We start from the raw sequence: 18,117 nt of genomic DNA on the forward strand, positions 1-18,117 counted from the left end.
AACAAACTAAAAAAATGACTTTGCTAAAGGTCACTTAAATAATGGCAGAGTCGAACTTATACTAATTTAACTTCAATCTAGTAATGTGACTTCATGAAATCTGAAGTCAGATTTAACATTTGTTCATTCACTAAAACAATTCAGAGTTCACTCTCCACCATGTCTCCCAAAGTGGAAACTCTCAGATCCTATCATTTATCAAATTCTACCATCCTCACTTCATAGATGGCTACTTCTCTTAAATCCAAATCTGTTCCAGAGATTTCCATCATTTCCTCCGTGGTTCCCCTCCCCTACACTCAGAGAACACCTGCCCACCCCTGTAAGGGAGCCCAGAACAACCCTACCTACTGGCCACAGCGGACTGGACCAGCACTGGACAGCTGACCCAATCTGGTCCAGGTGGATTCTTCCTCCCAGAAATTAGGGTTTGAGACACAGAATCTGAATCATGCTGCATTGGGCACTAAGTCTGTGGGACCATGTCATGGTACCAAGAGGCAGAAATTCAAGAGTTTTACTGAAAATAGTTGTTTTCTCAAAAGACAATGGAATAGACACGTAGAAAGCAGCATGTAGAAATAAGAGACTGTTCAAACCCAAAGAAGGAAAAGCAGAGAGACTAGCTGCCAGTATTTTTCCTATTTCTGTGAAGGCCAATGTACAACTGAATTTCGTGCGATTCTCCCGCCTCTTTACCAAAATACTGCCTCTGCTATTACTATGACCCCGACCACTGCTACTAACCGCCACCACCACCACCACCACCCTTATCCTTTCTGTCAGATGGTTCCTGTGGGTTTCTCTGCCTGGCAACCACATAGTCCCTGCTAGCCCTGCTCTTATAGGCTCTCACTGTCTCCCTTTGTCCAATGGAAGCATCTTCACTAAAAATCTCTCACCCTTCCAGCAGCGCCTGCAAGCAGCATCTTCCTGTGATCTGTTTTGCTGCCTTTTACCATGACTTGCAATTGTGGGATCTTCAAATCCCCTAAAGTCTCGCCGAATTGTTTGGCATCCCCATAGACTTGTACTTTTTAGGTCAGGACACATGTAACCTAAGGATACGTGGTGACATACTGGGAGTTACAGAACACATCTTGGACGTTCAATTTTAATCCAAGATCCTTGGAGAAGAGTAAGTGATTTAGATCAATATTTTGAATTATGAGAAATGTGGCAATATAATGTCATAGCATGGAAACTTACATGATTTTCTTTCAACATGAAACTCTAAATTTTACAGACATTTTCCCCCTGTGATGAGCCCCTGGTAAGTACACTTCCCCCCAGACCCCCACCACCCCAGCGGAAAAATTGTAAAAAGAATGCCATAGGAAATGTGTTAAAGGCACTGGTGATGTCTTACAGCCATGCACATGCTCTGTCTACCACCATTACCCTCTGCTCTGCCTCAGCCTCTCTCCCCTACGTCCCTCCCTCTCTGTTCTCTCTCTGGGAATCACCACGTCTGCACTATGTCCCCTGTCTCTGCCAGTACACCCTCGAGGTGCCAGTACTGCAAAATGTCCTCTTCTTTTTTTATGTTAGAGAGCAACAGAACAGGCCTAGTTATCATCCAATGTCTTACAGCTCTTCCTTAACTCAGATTAGTGGACAAAATGAAGCTTAAGAAGGGGTCGAGAGCTCCCTCTAAAGGAATCCCTACGCTCCGGTCCCTACTGAGGAAAGCGAGCTTACGTATGTCCCTAATCGTGAGATTCCCTGTTGGTACCAAAGCTGACTGGACCGGAGATGGGCCCCTAACCCAAAGACAGCCAGCCCTTAAACTGGCCTGCATCTTACGAAGCAGCTTGCTGTATGACCACTGGGACCCATGCTGCTTCTGAATGTAAGACACAAGAGATCAATTAGTAATTGATGAATTAGCAGGATCAATTAGTAGCGACAGCACAATCTAACGATGGAGAAGCAGAAATAAGAACTGTGTGGGACAATCTTCAACCTCATCTCCCCAGCCACTACCACTCTGCCCCCCTCATTTTGACGATTACGAATGGACAAAATATGCTTTAAAATGTAGGAAGCAGAGACAAGCTTCCTTTTGTTTCCCCTCTTGCACTTCTTTATCCATTCATCCACTGATGGACACTGAGGTGGTTTCCATATCGTGGCTATTGTCAATAATGCTGCAGCAAACATGGGAGTGCACATCTCTCTTCCATACCCTGATTTCATTTCCTTTGGATAAATACCCAGAAGGGGAACTGCTGGATCCTATGGTAGTTCTAGTTTCAATTTTTGGAGGAACCTCCACACTGTTTTCCATAGTGGCTGCACCAATTTACAATCCCACCAACAGCGCACAGGGTTCCTTTTCTCCACATCCTCACTAACACTTGTTTTCTTTTGTCTTTCTGACAACAGCTATTCTCTCGGGTGAGGAGATGTCTCGGGACAGCTCCCTTTCTTCCCCACCTGAGGTACGCACTGCACTTCTGCTCTTTCAGTTCCACTTACACCCTTTGTTTATCAGTGGGTCTCCAACGCTCATCACAACCTCTGAGATATATTTTGCTCTTCAGAAATGTCATTTACTATCTCCATTGGATATATTTCAGCAAGCTGTTGGAAACATTTAAGCAAGGCATCCTAGAAGAACAAGGTTTGGTATTACTACTAATCGTGGTTTTGGGTCAAGCTAACCAATAGCAATTTTAAAAATCAGTCCAAAGATTTCAATTCCAATATCTGAAAAATTAAATGGCAGCAAAAGTCCAAAGACACATTTACATATTTTATGGAATTTTTAACATCTATTTATTTGCAAAATTCAAGTCTACAATTTTTTATTACATGTGATGAGGTTTTTAACCCCGCCACTGCTCTTAGTACTGCAATTAATTTGGGTGTTCTGAGCTTCCTGAATGGACCAGTTTTCAAAAACAGCCAGTTGCTAAAGAGTATCCACTCATTCATTTAAGAGATTGCTTATATAATCCCCAACACTGTGTTTACAGAAGTTGAATGGGGGGGAAGGGTACCCAGAAGAGCTTTTGCTACTTGTCTCTGAATGAGCTCGTGATTATTGAGATTACGGTGGGATTTGATACTCCCCCCAAAATCAACACAGATCAACTATTCTATTGATTCTTGATATAAAATATAATAATCTTGTTATAAGTGATTGTAAGTCTGTATTTATATATCTCTGCTTCTGCAATGGAGCAAGTTTTCCATCTAGACTCTAGAAAAGCAAACACCTTTCCCAAGCACCTTTAGCACAATACTGCCTCCTGGTGTAGTGAAGACACAGGGAAAATTAGCCTCAGTTGAAAATGCAGAACTCGGTCTCAGTATTTGGAATTCTAAAAGAATGAATGACCCAAATGAGGTGCTCACAAATATAATGAATTAAATAGAACATTAAATCAACGCTATGTGATTATGTACAATTAAGGAATATCTAAAATATCTGTCTATAAACAGTTTAAAATACAACAGGAGCAAACATTTTTAGTCATCACTGATTTATGTCACATTACTTATAAATACAAGTAAGGAGCTTTAGTTAAAAAAAAAGTGAAAAAGACAGAGTACGTATGGAAACAGGCGGGGCATCACCAATAACTCTCAGATTAAGGAAAATCTTAGAGGGATACGCAAGAAAAAGCACAGGGTGAAGAGCGTCACGGTCCAACATGGTAATAATGCTAATAATAACTAACATTTATTGTGTTTTCATCCGCTAATTATATTTATTTAGGTATTCTTCAATATCTATTAATACACTGTATCATTTTCTCGGTAATTTCTTATAGATTTTCTGTTAGATTTATTCCTCAATGTCACATGTTTTTTGTTTTATTATGGACTGTAACTTTGGGTTCTTTTGTTTTCCGGAACCAAAACTGCACATATTTAACACGTACATGATGCTTTGATATAGTGAAATGACTACTACAGTCACGCTAGTCGACATATCCATTTCCTCACAGTTCTCTTTGTGTGTGCACATGTAGCGACAGCCAGTGAGACCTGTTCTTTACAAATTTCCAGTATTTGACACAGAATTAACTACAGTCATCATTAACTAAAGTCCATTAGATCTCTACAACTTACCCATCTCACATAACTACAACGTTTTACCCTTTGACCAGCATCTCTCCATTTCCCCCACCTCCCTACCCCTGGGAACCACTGTTTCACTTTCTGCTTCTATGAATTCGACTTTTTTAGATTCCATGTATAAGTGAGATCACGCAGTATTTTTCTGGCTGTGTCTGGCTTATTTCATCGAACATACTGTCCTCCAGTTTTAGCCATGTGATTGCAAATGGCAAGATCTCCTCTTCTGAGGCTGAATAATATTCCATGGTATGTATATACCACGATGTCTTTATTCATTCGTCCATTCACGGACACTTAGGTTCTTTCCATATCTTGGCTATTGTGAATATTGCTGCAATGAACATGGGAGCACAGATAAATCTTTGAGGTTCTGACTTCATTTCCTTTGGGTTATATACCCAGAAGAGAGATTGCTGGTTCATATAGTGGTGTTGTAAATAACATTTATTGATCGGACATCGTGTGCCAAGCACCATTCCAAGCACGTTACACATGTCAATTCAGCTGTCCCTCCCAACCCCTGAGGTGTGTCACCTCCATTTCACGTGAGGTGAATGAAGAGAGTTCGGTCATTTGCCAAGGTCACACAGAGAGGAAACGCAGAGCCAGGCCTTAACCCATGCGAGCCTGGTTCCAGACCCCACACTCAACCTCAGAGCACCCCTCCACTAGGGCACTTCATTGACCTGTGAGCAGAGTGCCCAGAGCAAGACTGCAAGTGTGAGCTAAAAGGGCAAAAGAAGCAGGAGGCTGAGCAAGCCGACGGACAGACCTGAGAAAGCTCCAGACCGTAGAGAAAATGTGACCGCACCACAGATGGCAAATCAACTGTTCAACTTCTCCTTTCCTCTCATCGTCACGAAATATATGAGTGAGTGAATGAAGGACGATAATAGATGGACTGGAAAAGTTAAGGCATTTGTAAGAGTGAAGAAGAAGCACAGACCAGCTGGGAATGGTACAAAACAACATCCAGTCTCTAAATCACGGGTGTCCAAACTTTTTTCAACGTTTTTCACCAAGGGCCATATGCAGTAAAATACACAAACAGCCGGGCCACTCACTCGAGGTGAAGTACGTATTGCCTCACCTGGTTTATTTAAGTAAACTAAATATATTTTTGGAACTTGCTGCAGGCCAATTAATGGATTGCGGACCGCAGTTGGCCCGCGGGCCGCAGTTTTGACCCCCCTGCTCTAAATGGTCAGTCCTCCAACCTCCGTGGAATAAGTAGCCAGATTTTTTCCCCAGAACTCACAGACATAAACGTGGAATCAGTCCCGATTCCCTTAGAGAGCTAGGAGAATTACAGATGCTGGAAAGCCAGAGCTTACCAAGTATCTGGAAAGAGGGGGAGAAAGCTAGACCAGAAAGTACAGCCACAGATGTTAGAAGACAATCCCTAAGAACGTTAAAAGAAAGTCCTAGCTATAATCCATAAGGATGTTAGCGAATACTAAATGCTTCATTTGTGAAAACTCATTCACTTAAAAAGTACTTAGAGTACCTGCTCTGCGCTTTCATGAAGCTTACATTTTTAGTGGGGGGGTGGGTACAGGCAATAAATAATTGAGTACATACAGCAGAAAATACCGCAGGTTAAGTGTGACAGGAAGCTCCCCACATGCGGGTAAGGAGCACCACTCATCGGATGTCCAGGGACGGTCTCTCAGATAAGGGGACTTTTGAGGAGGGATTTTGAGAAGAAAGTGAGACATTGGAGTGTGTAGAGGAAAAGCACTGAGACAGTGGGCAGGGCGAGTGCAATGGTCGGAGGTGGGCGGGTGTTTGGCAATTTCACAGAACAAGAGAGCAGCCCATGTGACTGGGGTAGACGGGAGGATGAAGCAAAACCACAGATGACCTGAGAAGGGACAGAGGTCCTGCCGACGGGTGTGGGACCTACAGGTTTTATGGTGAAGGCGACGGGAGCCCTGAAAGGCTGGCACACAGCAACGACCTTAGTGAGGGTCACGACTGTTGCTCTGTGGGGAGTGGGGGTGGGGAGTGGGCTGGGAGGCAGAGTGAGCAGTACAAGGCTCCCGTAATCATCTGAGCCCTCCCCCTTCACGGAAAGGTGCCGGTCTTGTCCTTGGCATTCCTCGGCTCGCCACGCACAGTGGCCGGCATAATGACGACGATCGAAGGACATTTTTGGCAATGGCAGTCATACTAGTCACAGACCGACGCCTGGGAAGGCACCATGCCCTCATCCATGTCAAAAACCAAGTCCACAGTAAGAGTCATGCCTCAGAGGTGACAGATGGCATGCAAATGGAAAGAGGCACCATTTCAAAATTTAGTTCGTCAAGAATATATGCTTTGACTGCTGCCAATTCCCTGGGAACCCATACGCAAATTCCACTCTCTTCTCACCCAGGAAGGTCCAGATGGACATGCAAAACTGGGCGTGGGTAACTAACACCCTGTCTACTTTGCATCCGTGATGCTGTGCTCTGGCGAGGCTGCTGCACAGAAACACCTGGGTTTCTTAAAAGCTTCTGCATCACCCGAGAGAGAGAACCATCATTCCTCTTGTGAGCATCTAAGAGGTGCTCTAAGGCAACAGCATCCCTCTGAGTTTCCTGCTAGAACTTTCTCTGCACTTACTGTGGCATAGATGTAGGGCCAGAGCCGAGGGGAAGGTCCTGGCTCCAAATGTTCACTCCTCTTCTCCAGCGGGTGGCCTGTGAGTCTTAGGTTAGTTAGTCCACTGGGAAGAGCCATCATGTGGACTCTGACTCCCTTCGTCACCGTGTCCTACGGAGTCAAGAAGGCATTTCTGTTCCTTTCGGTCCTGGAGTTCGCAGTGGGGATTCTGGCCAATGCTTTCATTTTCTTGGTGAATTTTCGGGACGTGGTGAGGAGGCAGCCCCTGAGCAACTGTGACGCTGTCCTGCTGAGTCTCAGCCTCAGCCGGCTTTTCCTGCACGGGCTGCTGTTTCTGGATGCCATCCAACTCACCTACTTCCAGCAGATGAAAGACTCGCTGAACGTCAGCTACAAAACCATCATCATGCTCTGGATGATCACAAACCAAGCTGGCCTCTGGCTCGCCACCTGCCTCAGTCTCCTCTACTGCTTCAAGATTGTCCGTTTCTCCCACCCCTTCCTGCTCCGCCTGGCGAGCTGCGTCTCCAGGAAGATCTCATGGATGCTCCTGAGTACTGTGTTTATCACCTCTTTCTGCACTGCCTTCTGCTCTTGGGAAGTTTTCACTAGACCTCGGCTCACAGGCCCTCCTAAGCTACTCATGAGTAACAACACAGAACGCAACTGGCGAATGGAAAAACTCAGTTTCATTCATTCCTTCCTCTTCTGCAGCCTGGGGTCCATCCCGCCTTTCTTGTGTTTTCTGGTTTCTTCTGGGGTGTTGATTGTCTCCTTGTGGCAGCACCTGAGGACAATGAGGGCCCAAACCAGAAGCTTTTGCGACGCTAGCCTGGAGGCCCACATTACAGCGCTCAAGTCTCTGGTCTCCTTTCTCTGCCTCTACATGGTGTCCCTCTGTGCTGCCCTCCTCTCGGTGCCCTTGCTGATGCTGTGGCACAATAAGCTGGGGGTCATGGTCTGTGTGGGGATAATGGCAGCGTGTCCCTCGGGACACGCAGCCATCCTGATCTCAAGCAATGCCAAGCTGAGGAGAGCTGTGAGCGCCATTCTGCTCTGGGCTCAAAGCAGCCTCAAGGTCAGGGCAGACCGCAAGGCAGATGCCAGGACATCGGAGCTATGCTGAGCGTGGACATGCAATGGGCTCTCACGAGTCCGTCTCCGATTGTTCAGAACGCCTTCGGACGCCGATTCCCATTTCTTCTGCAAACCATCACTCGGAGCCTTTCTGCTCTACATCAGTGGACTCGCCCACAGAAGAATAAAATAACAAAGCTCCACACAAGGTCTAGACAACTAGTATGCCATTGCTTCCCTAGGTTTGTTTTGATAAAAATGAACAAAATAAAGAGGCGAGGTACTCGGTGTAAATGCTTTGCATGCTATAGCTTAGTAGTGCTTGCTATGGGCCAAACCATGAGAAAGCAGGTCTTCCCAAATAATATCGAAATCCCAAGATAACATGGGTGGCTGTGCACATGACTACAAAGCCTATTTCTCAAAACAGGTGCTAGCCTAATGTTTGAAAATATTCACCACTGTGGCAATTACAGGACCCTCCTCAGACTCCACCATTTTCATGGAAACAAGATATAAAAAGACAAACTTGGAAGAACAATTATGTCACCACTGCAGCTGCAAGAGGTAGTTATTTAAAGCTTCCACAGGAACCAGATAGGCGTCATCTTGTCTGAAAAGACACTGACTCAGAAATGTGCATTCAATCGGCGGCAGAGTGGAGGTAAAGAGAAACAGACATTTGCTCAGTGGGCGCCCTGGACACCAGCGCCACAAGTGCCTCTGGCTCTGCTGCACTTGCCCTTGAGGACAGAGCTTTGCCTGGTGCTAAGCATTGGTCAGGCTAGCGGGGGACCCTGCCAACAGACTAGCTAAAAGGTATGTTTGTAGCAGGTGAGCATTCTCTGTCTGCCTGCACGGGGACCTGGCCAGGAAGGCTTTCCCCACATCAGAGCCTCACAGGCTCGGCAGAGAACCTTTTCTATGTACCAGACATGGATCTTGACAGACTTCAAAGACACAGCAGGTCACTGGCACAGGCTCCTAATTCTGTAGCTGAGAACTGCTTAGAAACTGCTCCCTTCTCTCAGGCACCTGGCCGACACAGATCTAATTCCTCCCCCCGGTTTTCCCAAATGGACCTTTTCATCACTTCCAATGGCTACAAGTTACACCTTCATCTGGTTTCCTTTCCTTGGTGGACACCAAAGTTGTCCTAAGTCCCAAAGGCAGTGGTCCCCATCCTTGGCTGCACATTAAAATCTCCTGGGAAACTTAATCTCAATGCCCAGGTGACATACCAGGTCACTTAAATCGAATCTCTGGAAGGGAAACCCGGGCATCATTTTCTGAAAGCTCCCTGGGTGATTCCAGGGTGCAGCCAATTTTGAAAACCACTGTTCTCGATGTCCTTTTACTTGACCTGGATGATGTGACCCTCCTACTGAACTGTATTGTGACCTTTTAATTCCAGTTTCTCCTAGAGTTTTGATCATGTTGGGGGAACATGATCCTAAAGGAAAACAATTAGAGGACATCCTTCTTATTTTGTTTTCCCTCAATTTGTGTAAGTTCTCTCTGAACAGGTCTCCATTATAGTTTACTGCTCTCCACGGTTTTATTTTTTAAATTCTATTTTGACACAATTTCAAATTTATGGAAAAGTTGCAAGATTTCCTGTGTACCTTTTACCCACATGTGCGCATTAGTTACATTTTGCTCCATTTCTGCCTTCTTTCTGTCCCCCCACCCCCATCCCCACCCCATACTGACACCTCCCGTTCCAACCCAATTACTAGGTTGGTGCAAAAGTAACTGCGTTTTTTGCAAATTATTTTTAACCTTTTAAACCGCAATTGCTTTTGTACCAACCTAATATATTCAGTTTGCTTTAGTCTTCCCTTTTTACATATTTGTAATTACCGCTCTAACCATGAGAAATAGCTTCTTCCATTTATGCTCAATATATTTACTTATTTGCTTATAACAAAAAACATGGTTTCAGAATTGCTATCCCATAATACGTCCAAAAGCAAAATGACTAACGAAAATTCAATATTTGTTTACAGTATTTTTTCACTTTTTAGGTAAACTTCACAGAGAGCAAAATGCACAGATGTGAAATGTATGACTTGACGAGGTTTGATAATATATACACGCATGTAACCAACACCCCTATTAAGATACGCAAAATTTCCATCAGCACAGAAAGTTCCAGGACTCTCCCTCCAGTCAATCACCACCCACTCCCAATGGGCAACCACTGGACCAATTTCTTCCCATAGATGAGTTTGGCCTATTCTCATGTAGAATCATATAGTAAACGTTTATTGTTGCTACTTTCACTCAATGTAATGTTACTGAGATTCATTCTTCATAGTGTGGGGGTCACCACGTGTTTATCTACTCACTAATGATGAACATTTGCATTGTTTATAGTTTGGGGCTCTTACCCTGCTTCCCCGAAAATAAGACCTAGCCAGACAATCAGCTGTAATGCGTCCTTTGGAGCAAAAAATTAATATAAGACCCAGCCTTATTTTACTATAAGACCATGTCTTACATAATATAACATCTCATAAATTAACATAACATAATATAATACCGGGTCTTACATTAATTTTTGCTCCAAAATACGCATTAGAGCTGATTGTCCAGCTAGGTCTTATTTTTGGGGAAACGTGATATGAACAAAGGTTTTATAAACATTCTCGAATCCATCTTTCTGTGGCCATAGTTTTGATTACTCTTACATAAATAACCTATGAGTGGAATTACTGGGTCATAAAGTTGATGCATATTTAACTTTACAAATAACTGCTAAAGAGTTTTCCAAAGCGATTCCAGCATTTTATGTGTCTGTTAACAATGTGGGGGAGTTGTTCCACATTCTCGTCAACATTTGGTATAGTATTTTTCTTTTAGTTAAAATTTATTGGGTTGACAATGGTTAGTAAAGTTACATAGGTTTCAGGTGTACAATTCTGTAATACATCATCTATAGATCACATTGTGTGCTCAGCACCCAGAGTCAGTTCTTTTTCCATCACCGTGTATTGGACCCCCTTCACCCTCACACTGTGGTTTTAATATGTGTTTCCTTGATAACTAATGATATGGAGCAACTTTTCATGTGTTTCTTGGTCATTTGCATATCTTCTATTTTAAAGTAACTATTTGATTTATTTGCCCTTGTCATACTGAGTTGTCTTTTTATTATTTGTAGGAGCTTTACTCATACAATTTGTGTGTGTGTGTGTGTGTGTGTATACACACACACACGCATACATACATAATTCATGTATCTTGGATACAAGTCCCTTATCTAATGCACGTAATGTGAATATTTCAATCCAGACTATAGTTTGCCTTTTCATTTTCTTAGTGGTGTCTTTTGATGAGCAGAAATCTTGAGTTTTTATAAAATCCAACTTTTCACATATTTTTCCTTTAATGCTTAGTGCTTTTTGTGTCATCTCTACAAAATATTTGCCTGCGTCTAAAATGTAAAAATAATCTATGATTTCCTCTAGAATTTTAATATTTTTTCACTTTTACATTTACTTCATATCTAACGTTAAGTAAGTCTGAACTTTAGTTTTTCCATGTCTATCCAGTTATTCCGGTACCATTTTGTAAGGATTTCCCTTCCTCATTGAATTGACTTGACACCTTTGTGAAAAATCACATGACAACTGTGTTCATGCATCTCTTCCTGGTCTCCATATTGTGTGGCATTGATGTATGATGTATTTGTCTATCCTGTCACCAAAATCTCACTCTTTTGATTACTATAGATCAATGGTAAATATTTTAGAGTCTTCCAAATTTACTTTTCTTTTCCAAAATTGTTTTCGGCTCATTTGAATTCACACATTTTGGAACAATCTGTTTACTTTTTTTAAAAAAAGCCTGTTAAAATTCTAATTGAAAGTAGACATCAACTTCGGGAAAATGGACTTCTTAAAACTATTCAGTCTGACAACCTACTACTATGATATCTCTTCATTTATTTATTTACATCTTTCATTTCTCTCAGCAATGTTTTATAACTTTTAGTACAAAGGTATTACATGTCTCTTGATAAAATTGTCCTAAATATTTAATAGTTTATAATGTTATTGTGTATGAAATTTTTTCAAATTTAATTTTTCAATTATTTGCTGCCATTATATAAAAATATAATTAATTTTTGTACATTAACTATGTATCTTGTGACTTTCCTAAATTATTAGTTCTAATAATTGTTTGTAGGTTCTTTGAAATTTTTTACTTAAACAATCATGTCATCAGAAACTAAAGAAAATTTTACTTCTCCCTTCCCAAACTTTAATACCCCTTATTTAACTTATTTCATTGGCTGGAATCTTCAGTCCAATATTGATTAGCGGTAATATGAGTGTACATTCTTGCCTGGGTCCTGATCTTAGGGGGAAAAAATTCACTATTGAATCATTAAGTATAATGTTAGCTATGTTTATATATTGTATACATAATATAACATTAGGTGTCTTGTATGTAGATCTCCTGTGTCAAATTAAGAGTTTTTCTAATTCCTAATGTGCTGAGAATTTTTATCATTTATGGGGGGTTGAATTTTATTAAAACCTTTTTCTGTATTTATTGAGATGATTGTATGGCTTCTCTCTTCTATTTCATTACATAACGATTTACATTGAATAATTTTTTTAAGTTAAATCAATCTTGCATTCATGGAATAAGTCCCCACTTAGTCATAATGTATTATTATTTTTATGTGCTGCTCTATTTGACTTGTTAATGTATTGTTAAAAATTTTTTGCATCTATGTTCATAAGGACTATTAACCTCTATTTTTTAAAATATATCTGCCAAGTTTGGTATCAGGGTTATTCTGGCCTCATAACACAAGTTGGGAAACGGTTCCATCTTCTTAATTATCTTTAAGACTTTGTGTAAAATTGGAATTATTCCTTCCTTAAACATTTGATAGCATTAATCAGAAAAATTATTTGGGCCTGAAATTTCCTATTTAGGAAGGTTTTTATTATTATAATTACAATTTGTTTAATAGACATAGTATTAAGATTTTTCTATTTCTTCTTGTGTCCATTTTAGTAAGCTGTATTTTTCAAGAAATTTGTCTATTTGATCTAAGTTTTTAAATTTATTGCCATAAAATTGGACATAATACCCCTTTATTATCATTTTAATGTTTGTAATATTTGTTTTGCTAGCCCCTTCGATTCCCAATTTTGATAACTTTTGTTGTCTCTTTTTTTTTTAATTTTATTTTTTAAATTTATTGGGGTGACAATTGTTAGTAAAATTACATAGATTTCAGGTGTGCAATTCTGTATCACATCATCCATAAATCACACTGTGTGTTCACCACCCAGAGTCAGCTCCCCTTCCATCACCATGTTGTCTCTTTTTAATTCATCTCTCTAGCTAGAGATTTATCAATTTATTGATATTTCCAAACTTCTTTTATTTTCTTCTACTTACTTTCTCTTGTTTATTATTTCCTTCGTTCTACTTTCCTAGGCTTAATTTCTCTTCCTGATTTAGCTTCTTAAGGCAGAGAATTAGATCATTAATTTTAAATCCTTTTTTCTGTTCTAATGCAAACATTTTAAGCTTTATGTTTCCTGTTAATCGTGTTTTTGCCATATGCCACAGATATCAATATACTGCATTTCCTCACCTACCCACCTTTTTTGAGATCTAATTGGCATATGACATTTGTAAGATTAAGGTATGCAATGTATGATTTGATACACATATCTATTGTGAAATGTTTACCACTGTAAGGGTAGTTAACACATCCTTTGCCTCCCATCATTACCATTTTATTGGTAGTGGCGGTTACGGTGAGAATATTAAATCTCTACTCTATGGCAACTTTCAAGTTACAATATAGTATTGTTAACTACAGTCACCATGCTGTACATTAGATCCCCGGAACTCATTCATATTATAACTGAGAGCTTGTACCCTTTGACCAGCATTTCCCTATTTCCCCCACCTCCTACCCCCCAACCCCTGGCAACCACCATTCTACTCTGTTTCTGAGTCCAATGAGTTTAGATTTCAAATATAAGTAAGATCATACAGTATTTGTCTTTTTTTCTCTTACTTTACTTAGCATAATGCCCTCAAGGTCCATCCCTGTTGTCACAAACGGCAAAGTTTCCTTTTTTTAATGGCTGAATAATATATATCACATTTTCTTTACCCATTTATCTGTCGATGGACACTTAGGTTGTTTCCATATCTTGGCTATTGTAAATAATGCAGCAATGAACATAGAGAGAGCAGATAGCTCGAGATAATGGTTTCATCTTCTTCAGATATGTACCTAGAAGTGGGGATGCTGGATCATATGGTAGTTCTTTTTTTCACTTTTTGAAAATCCTCCACACTGTTTTCCATCGTATCTATACCAATTTACATTCCTAAGAATAGTGCACAAAGGTTCCACATCTTCACCAGCATTTGTTATCTCTAGTCTTTTTGATAACAGACATTCTAACAGATGATGTTTCAGTGTGGTTTAGATTTGCATTGTCTCGATAATTGTTAAGAACCTTTTCATGCACTTCTTGGCCATTTGTATGTCTTGTTTGGGAAAAAACATCCAGTCTATTCAAGTCCTCTGCCATTTTTTTCATCAGGTTGTTTGTGTTTTTGCTATGGAGTTGGATGAGTTACTTATACATTTTAGATATTAACCCCTTATCAGATACATAGTTTATAAATATGTTCTCCCAAACTCGAGTTGAGACTTGTTCATATTAATGGTTATAACAGAACATTAAATAGGAAAGTGACATGATCACAGCAGTGATTTTATAAAGATTTCTGAGGTGTTGTCTCATATTGATTTGAAGAGGAGGAAGGAGGCAAAGGGTTTGAGCCATTTGCACTCCAACTACAATGAAAGAATTAGACTACGATGGGATAGTGGGAATGGGGAAGGTATAAGTGAACTTTTGAAAAACAGCAACTAGTGTGTTGATATGGTGGTTGACAGAGAAGGAAGAATCAAGGAGGTTTCCAGTGGGTGAATGTGCTGTAATATGATCCAATCACTAACAGAAACAAAGAAGTTGAGAAAGGAAGTTGGATTGAGTTTGGGGAAGATGGTAAATGTGGTTTGGAAATTAATGCAACTGGGTAGACGTCATGTCATGTAATTGGAACACACCAACCGATTCTTGAAAATGAAGAACTAAAATTCACATTAGAAGACAGAACTAGAAATAGACATGGAATCATCAAAAGAGAAGCTAGAATAAAAAATGTGAATTTGGAACTGGGTTGTAAAGATAGAGGGAAAATGTTGACAAGGATGGAGGCCATAGTTCTGGAAGGAGCAAGTAGGGAAGTAGTAAGGATGGCTGGAACGGACGAGATTTTCTTTTTCCTGCCAGTACCATCTTTCTTCTGAGAACAACCGCTTCCCCCCAAAGGTAACTGCTTCTCCTTGTGCTCCAACTGAAATGTTTACCATGACCTTGCCCTTGACCGTATTTGATGGGTCCATTCCAAACCCATCAAAACCTACCTTGGGATTTTTCTAAGTTAATCCAAAAAAAAAAATGTGTATAATATAAAATCTAGAAGCTTCTCGTGACTATGTTTCCTGTCCTATTTCCTCTTACAAACAGAAATGAGCAGAGACAAGAGGTATATATACCAAAACCTAGTTGTCTTTGGCTTCTGATGTTTCAGAAGTCCAGCTACATCTTTGTCCAGCTTTGGTTTCATTGTAAAACCCCTGTCATAATCCATAAGCCAATTCATACCACTTTTGCCTATATTTGTTTGAACTGAAGTCCTTACACTTGCAACCAAAACATCTATGATATAATGGGTGGTACAAAATCCATAAATGGGACCAGTAAGTCCATGAGAAAACCCAAGAGAAGGTATGACCACTTCACTTAGCTGTGCACAAGCCTTATAGGCATTCAAATACCACCTCACCCAGGGAGGCTAAATCATTTCAATAAAGAGTCTCAAGCTGGAACACTTACGGCTGATGCTGTATGTGTGTTCCTTTTGTTCATGTCTAACACATGGAGTACAATAAACTATGGCATTGTAAATGCAATTCATCATGCAAAGCCCTGGCTTGTCTTTGTTTCCAGACTTCCAAGCATGTCTGTTATACAGTTTTAATTGCCACATCCATGGATATTTTCGCACAGAGTGTTTCCTGATGAATGATGCAATACACTGACTTCAGTCCCCTGCCATTGTGAAATGTTGCCACAGTGGTTTTGAGTTTAGTAACAAGTCTGATTATAACACATATGATCACAGAATTTAGTCAGGCTTACGAATTTGACTTTCCTACAGTGAAATATCAAAATTTCCCTTAGTACAAAGACATAAGTCATTTCTTGATATTGCAAATCATGGATACCATTTTAATAATTTCACATTGTGATGAGACCTGATAGATACTGGAAGGGTCAAGTCCTACAGGATTTGATGAAGGAAGATGGGAGAAGTTTTTTCCCTCTGGTTCGGTTTTGCCAGGCTAGAGACAACCTGAGCAAGAAGTCTGACTGCTAAGCACAGTGTTTCTTTTGCCTGATGCTGTGGCACCTTGATAGAAATGGAGTAATGTCCTCATTATTTAGTTGAATAGACTGTCCTGTGAAGCATGATGTCTAATGCTTCACTAAGTTGCTAAACAAAGGGAAAGACAAGTGTGAGTGTTTCCGTGTGGTTCTGCTCCTGGGAGGCCCCAGAGCCTGAAGTCGCCCACAGGCTCACTCTAAATAAATCATTCCCCCCGCCAACAGGCCGCAGCTGCCTCTCACCTTCAGACCCTGACTCTTCAGGTTAGGTTATGGTCATAGAATTCTACTAGTGGGTCCGTTAGTGACTCCCAAAGCAGGCTGATTCTGTGTACTCTTAGGAATTCTGGGTTGTCACATGGTCTGAATGGCAATTTACCTTAAAATAACACAGTATTAGTAACGTGTATGAATATAAACTAAGGGGTGGTTAGTTGTCATTGAAGTACTATAGTCACAATCTATTCTCCACTGTGGTTACTGTAAGATGTGAAGTTTTCTAATGAGGAATTAATACCTTCAGAGATGGTCTATCATTTAAATTATCCTTATTGAAAACTATGACAGTGTAAAAGGGATCAAATATATGGTGACGGAAGGAGAACTGACTCTGGGTGGTGAGCACACAATGTGATCTACAGATGATGTAACACAGAATTGTACACGTGAAACCTATGTAACTTGATTAACAATTGTCACCCCAATAAACTTTAATTAATAAGAAAAAGTAAATAAGAAAAAAAAACTATAACAGCGAATTTGTTAATATAAAGACTATCAATTTTTTAATTGATTAGAAATATTTTGTAGGCCCTACTACCCTCTCACAAATAAATGATAAAACCCACAAGCCTAGAAGCCTACTTCCAGGCTGCAGTGACGGAGCCCGGAGCCCCAGGGAGGTGCTGCGTGGTGACAATACACTCCGCCTGCCCTCAGGACTCAGCGGTTGGCAGGGGAAGCAAACAAGTGCGTTAGCACACAGTAAGTGCCCTCAAGGAAAAAGGACATGACATAACGAGACAATAGATGAGGGGCACCTCAGTACAGGGATGGAAAATTTTCTCGAAAGAAGTGACATTTAAGCTGAGACCCGAAGGATAAGTTTGAATCATTTGGTCTGAATTATCCTGCAACATATATTTAAGGAAATATATACACTTAAATGTGTGTGTGTGCACGTGCGCAATAATAAGACTCAAAAGACAGTATTAGTCTTGGTGTGACTGAGGTACAAAATAAAGTCATTTTTGTAAATATTCATATTGATACCACCCTGAAACTCTAATCAATAAATCATAAGATGCCCCTTCTTCTTCTAGGTTTCCTTTCTCAGATCCTCTCCAAGGACACCCACGGTCACTTATCCATCCAAACAGGTCAGGCACAGTTCATACTGTCACAAAGGCTGCTCAGTCCACGGAGTCAGAACTATTGCTGACATTTTCTCTCCTCTGTTACTCCAAACCTCCTAACCAAGGATCTGAACCCCACAGTTCCTAACATAGTGACGTAGTGAGCGTAATTGGTGAGCCCATAGTGAGCCCAAGAGGTACATGGAGTCCTGGACAGCAACCAGGGGTCTGCAAGCAATGAAGCTGTGACCAAAAGAAATCAAGTTTGATCAGAAATTTTCAAAACATTTCTGAGCACTTAACCTAAGGAAATTATGTAGGGTGTGTACAAAGATGCGTGTGCTGGGGTGTTCACTGCACAATAGGTGTGTTAGAAAATAGCTAGAATAGTCAGAATTTGTAGTCAAGGTGCCAGGTGGCGTGCTAATAAAATTATAAGCATTATCTTGCTAATTCTCACAATGCGTATT

The 18,117-nt window shown here is 40.7% G+C and overlaps 1 protein-coding gene across 1 annotated transcript; it reads left to right on the forward strand.

Moving 5' to 3' along the window:
• The first annotated feature begins 6,820 nt into the window (after positions 1 to 6,820).
• TAS2R38 (taste 2 receptor member 38) lies at positions 6,821 to 7,828 on the forward strand. The gene has a single exon (XM_033098676.1). The coding sequence runs from the start codon at positions 6,821 to 6,823 to the stop codon at positions 7,826 to 7,828; it is 1,008 nt and encodes a 335-aa protein (XP_032954567.1).
• Positions 7,829 to 18,117: the final 10,289 nt, after the last annotated feature.

Source organism: Rhinolophus ferrumequinum, chromosome 26 (genome assembly GCF_004115265.2).
Source record: "Rhinolophus ferrumequinum isolate MPI-CBG mRhiFer1 chromosome 26, mRhiFer1_v1.p, whole genome shotgun sequence".
NCBI classification, from domain to species: Eukaryota; Metazoa; Chordata; class Mammalia; order Chiroptera; family Rhinolophidae; genus Rhinolophus; species Rhinolophus ferrumequinum.

Coding starts and splice junctions, on each gene's coding strand:
- TAS2R38 (XM_033098676.1), top strand. CDS start 6,821: ATGTGGACTCTGACTCCCTTCGTCACCGTGTCCTACGGAGTCAAGAAG.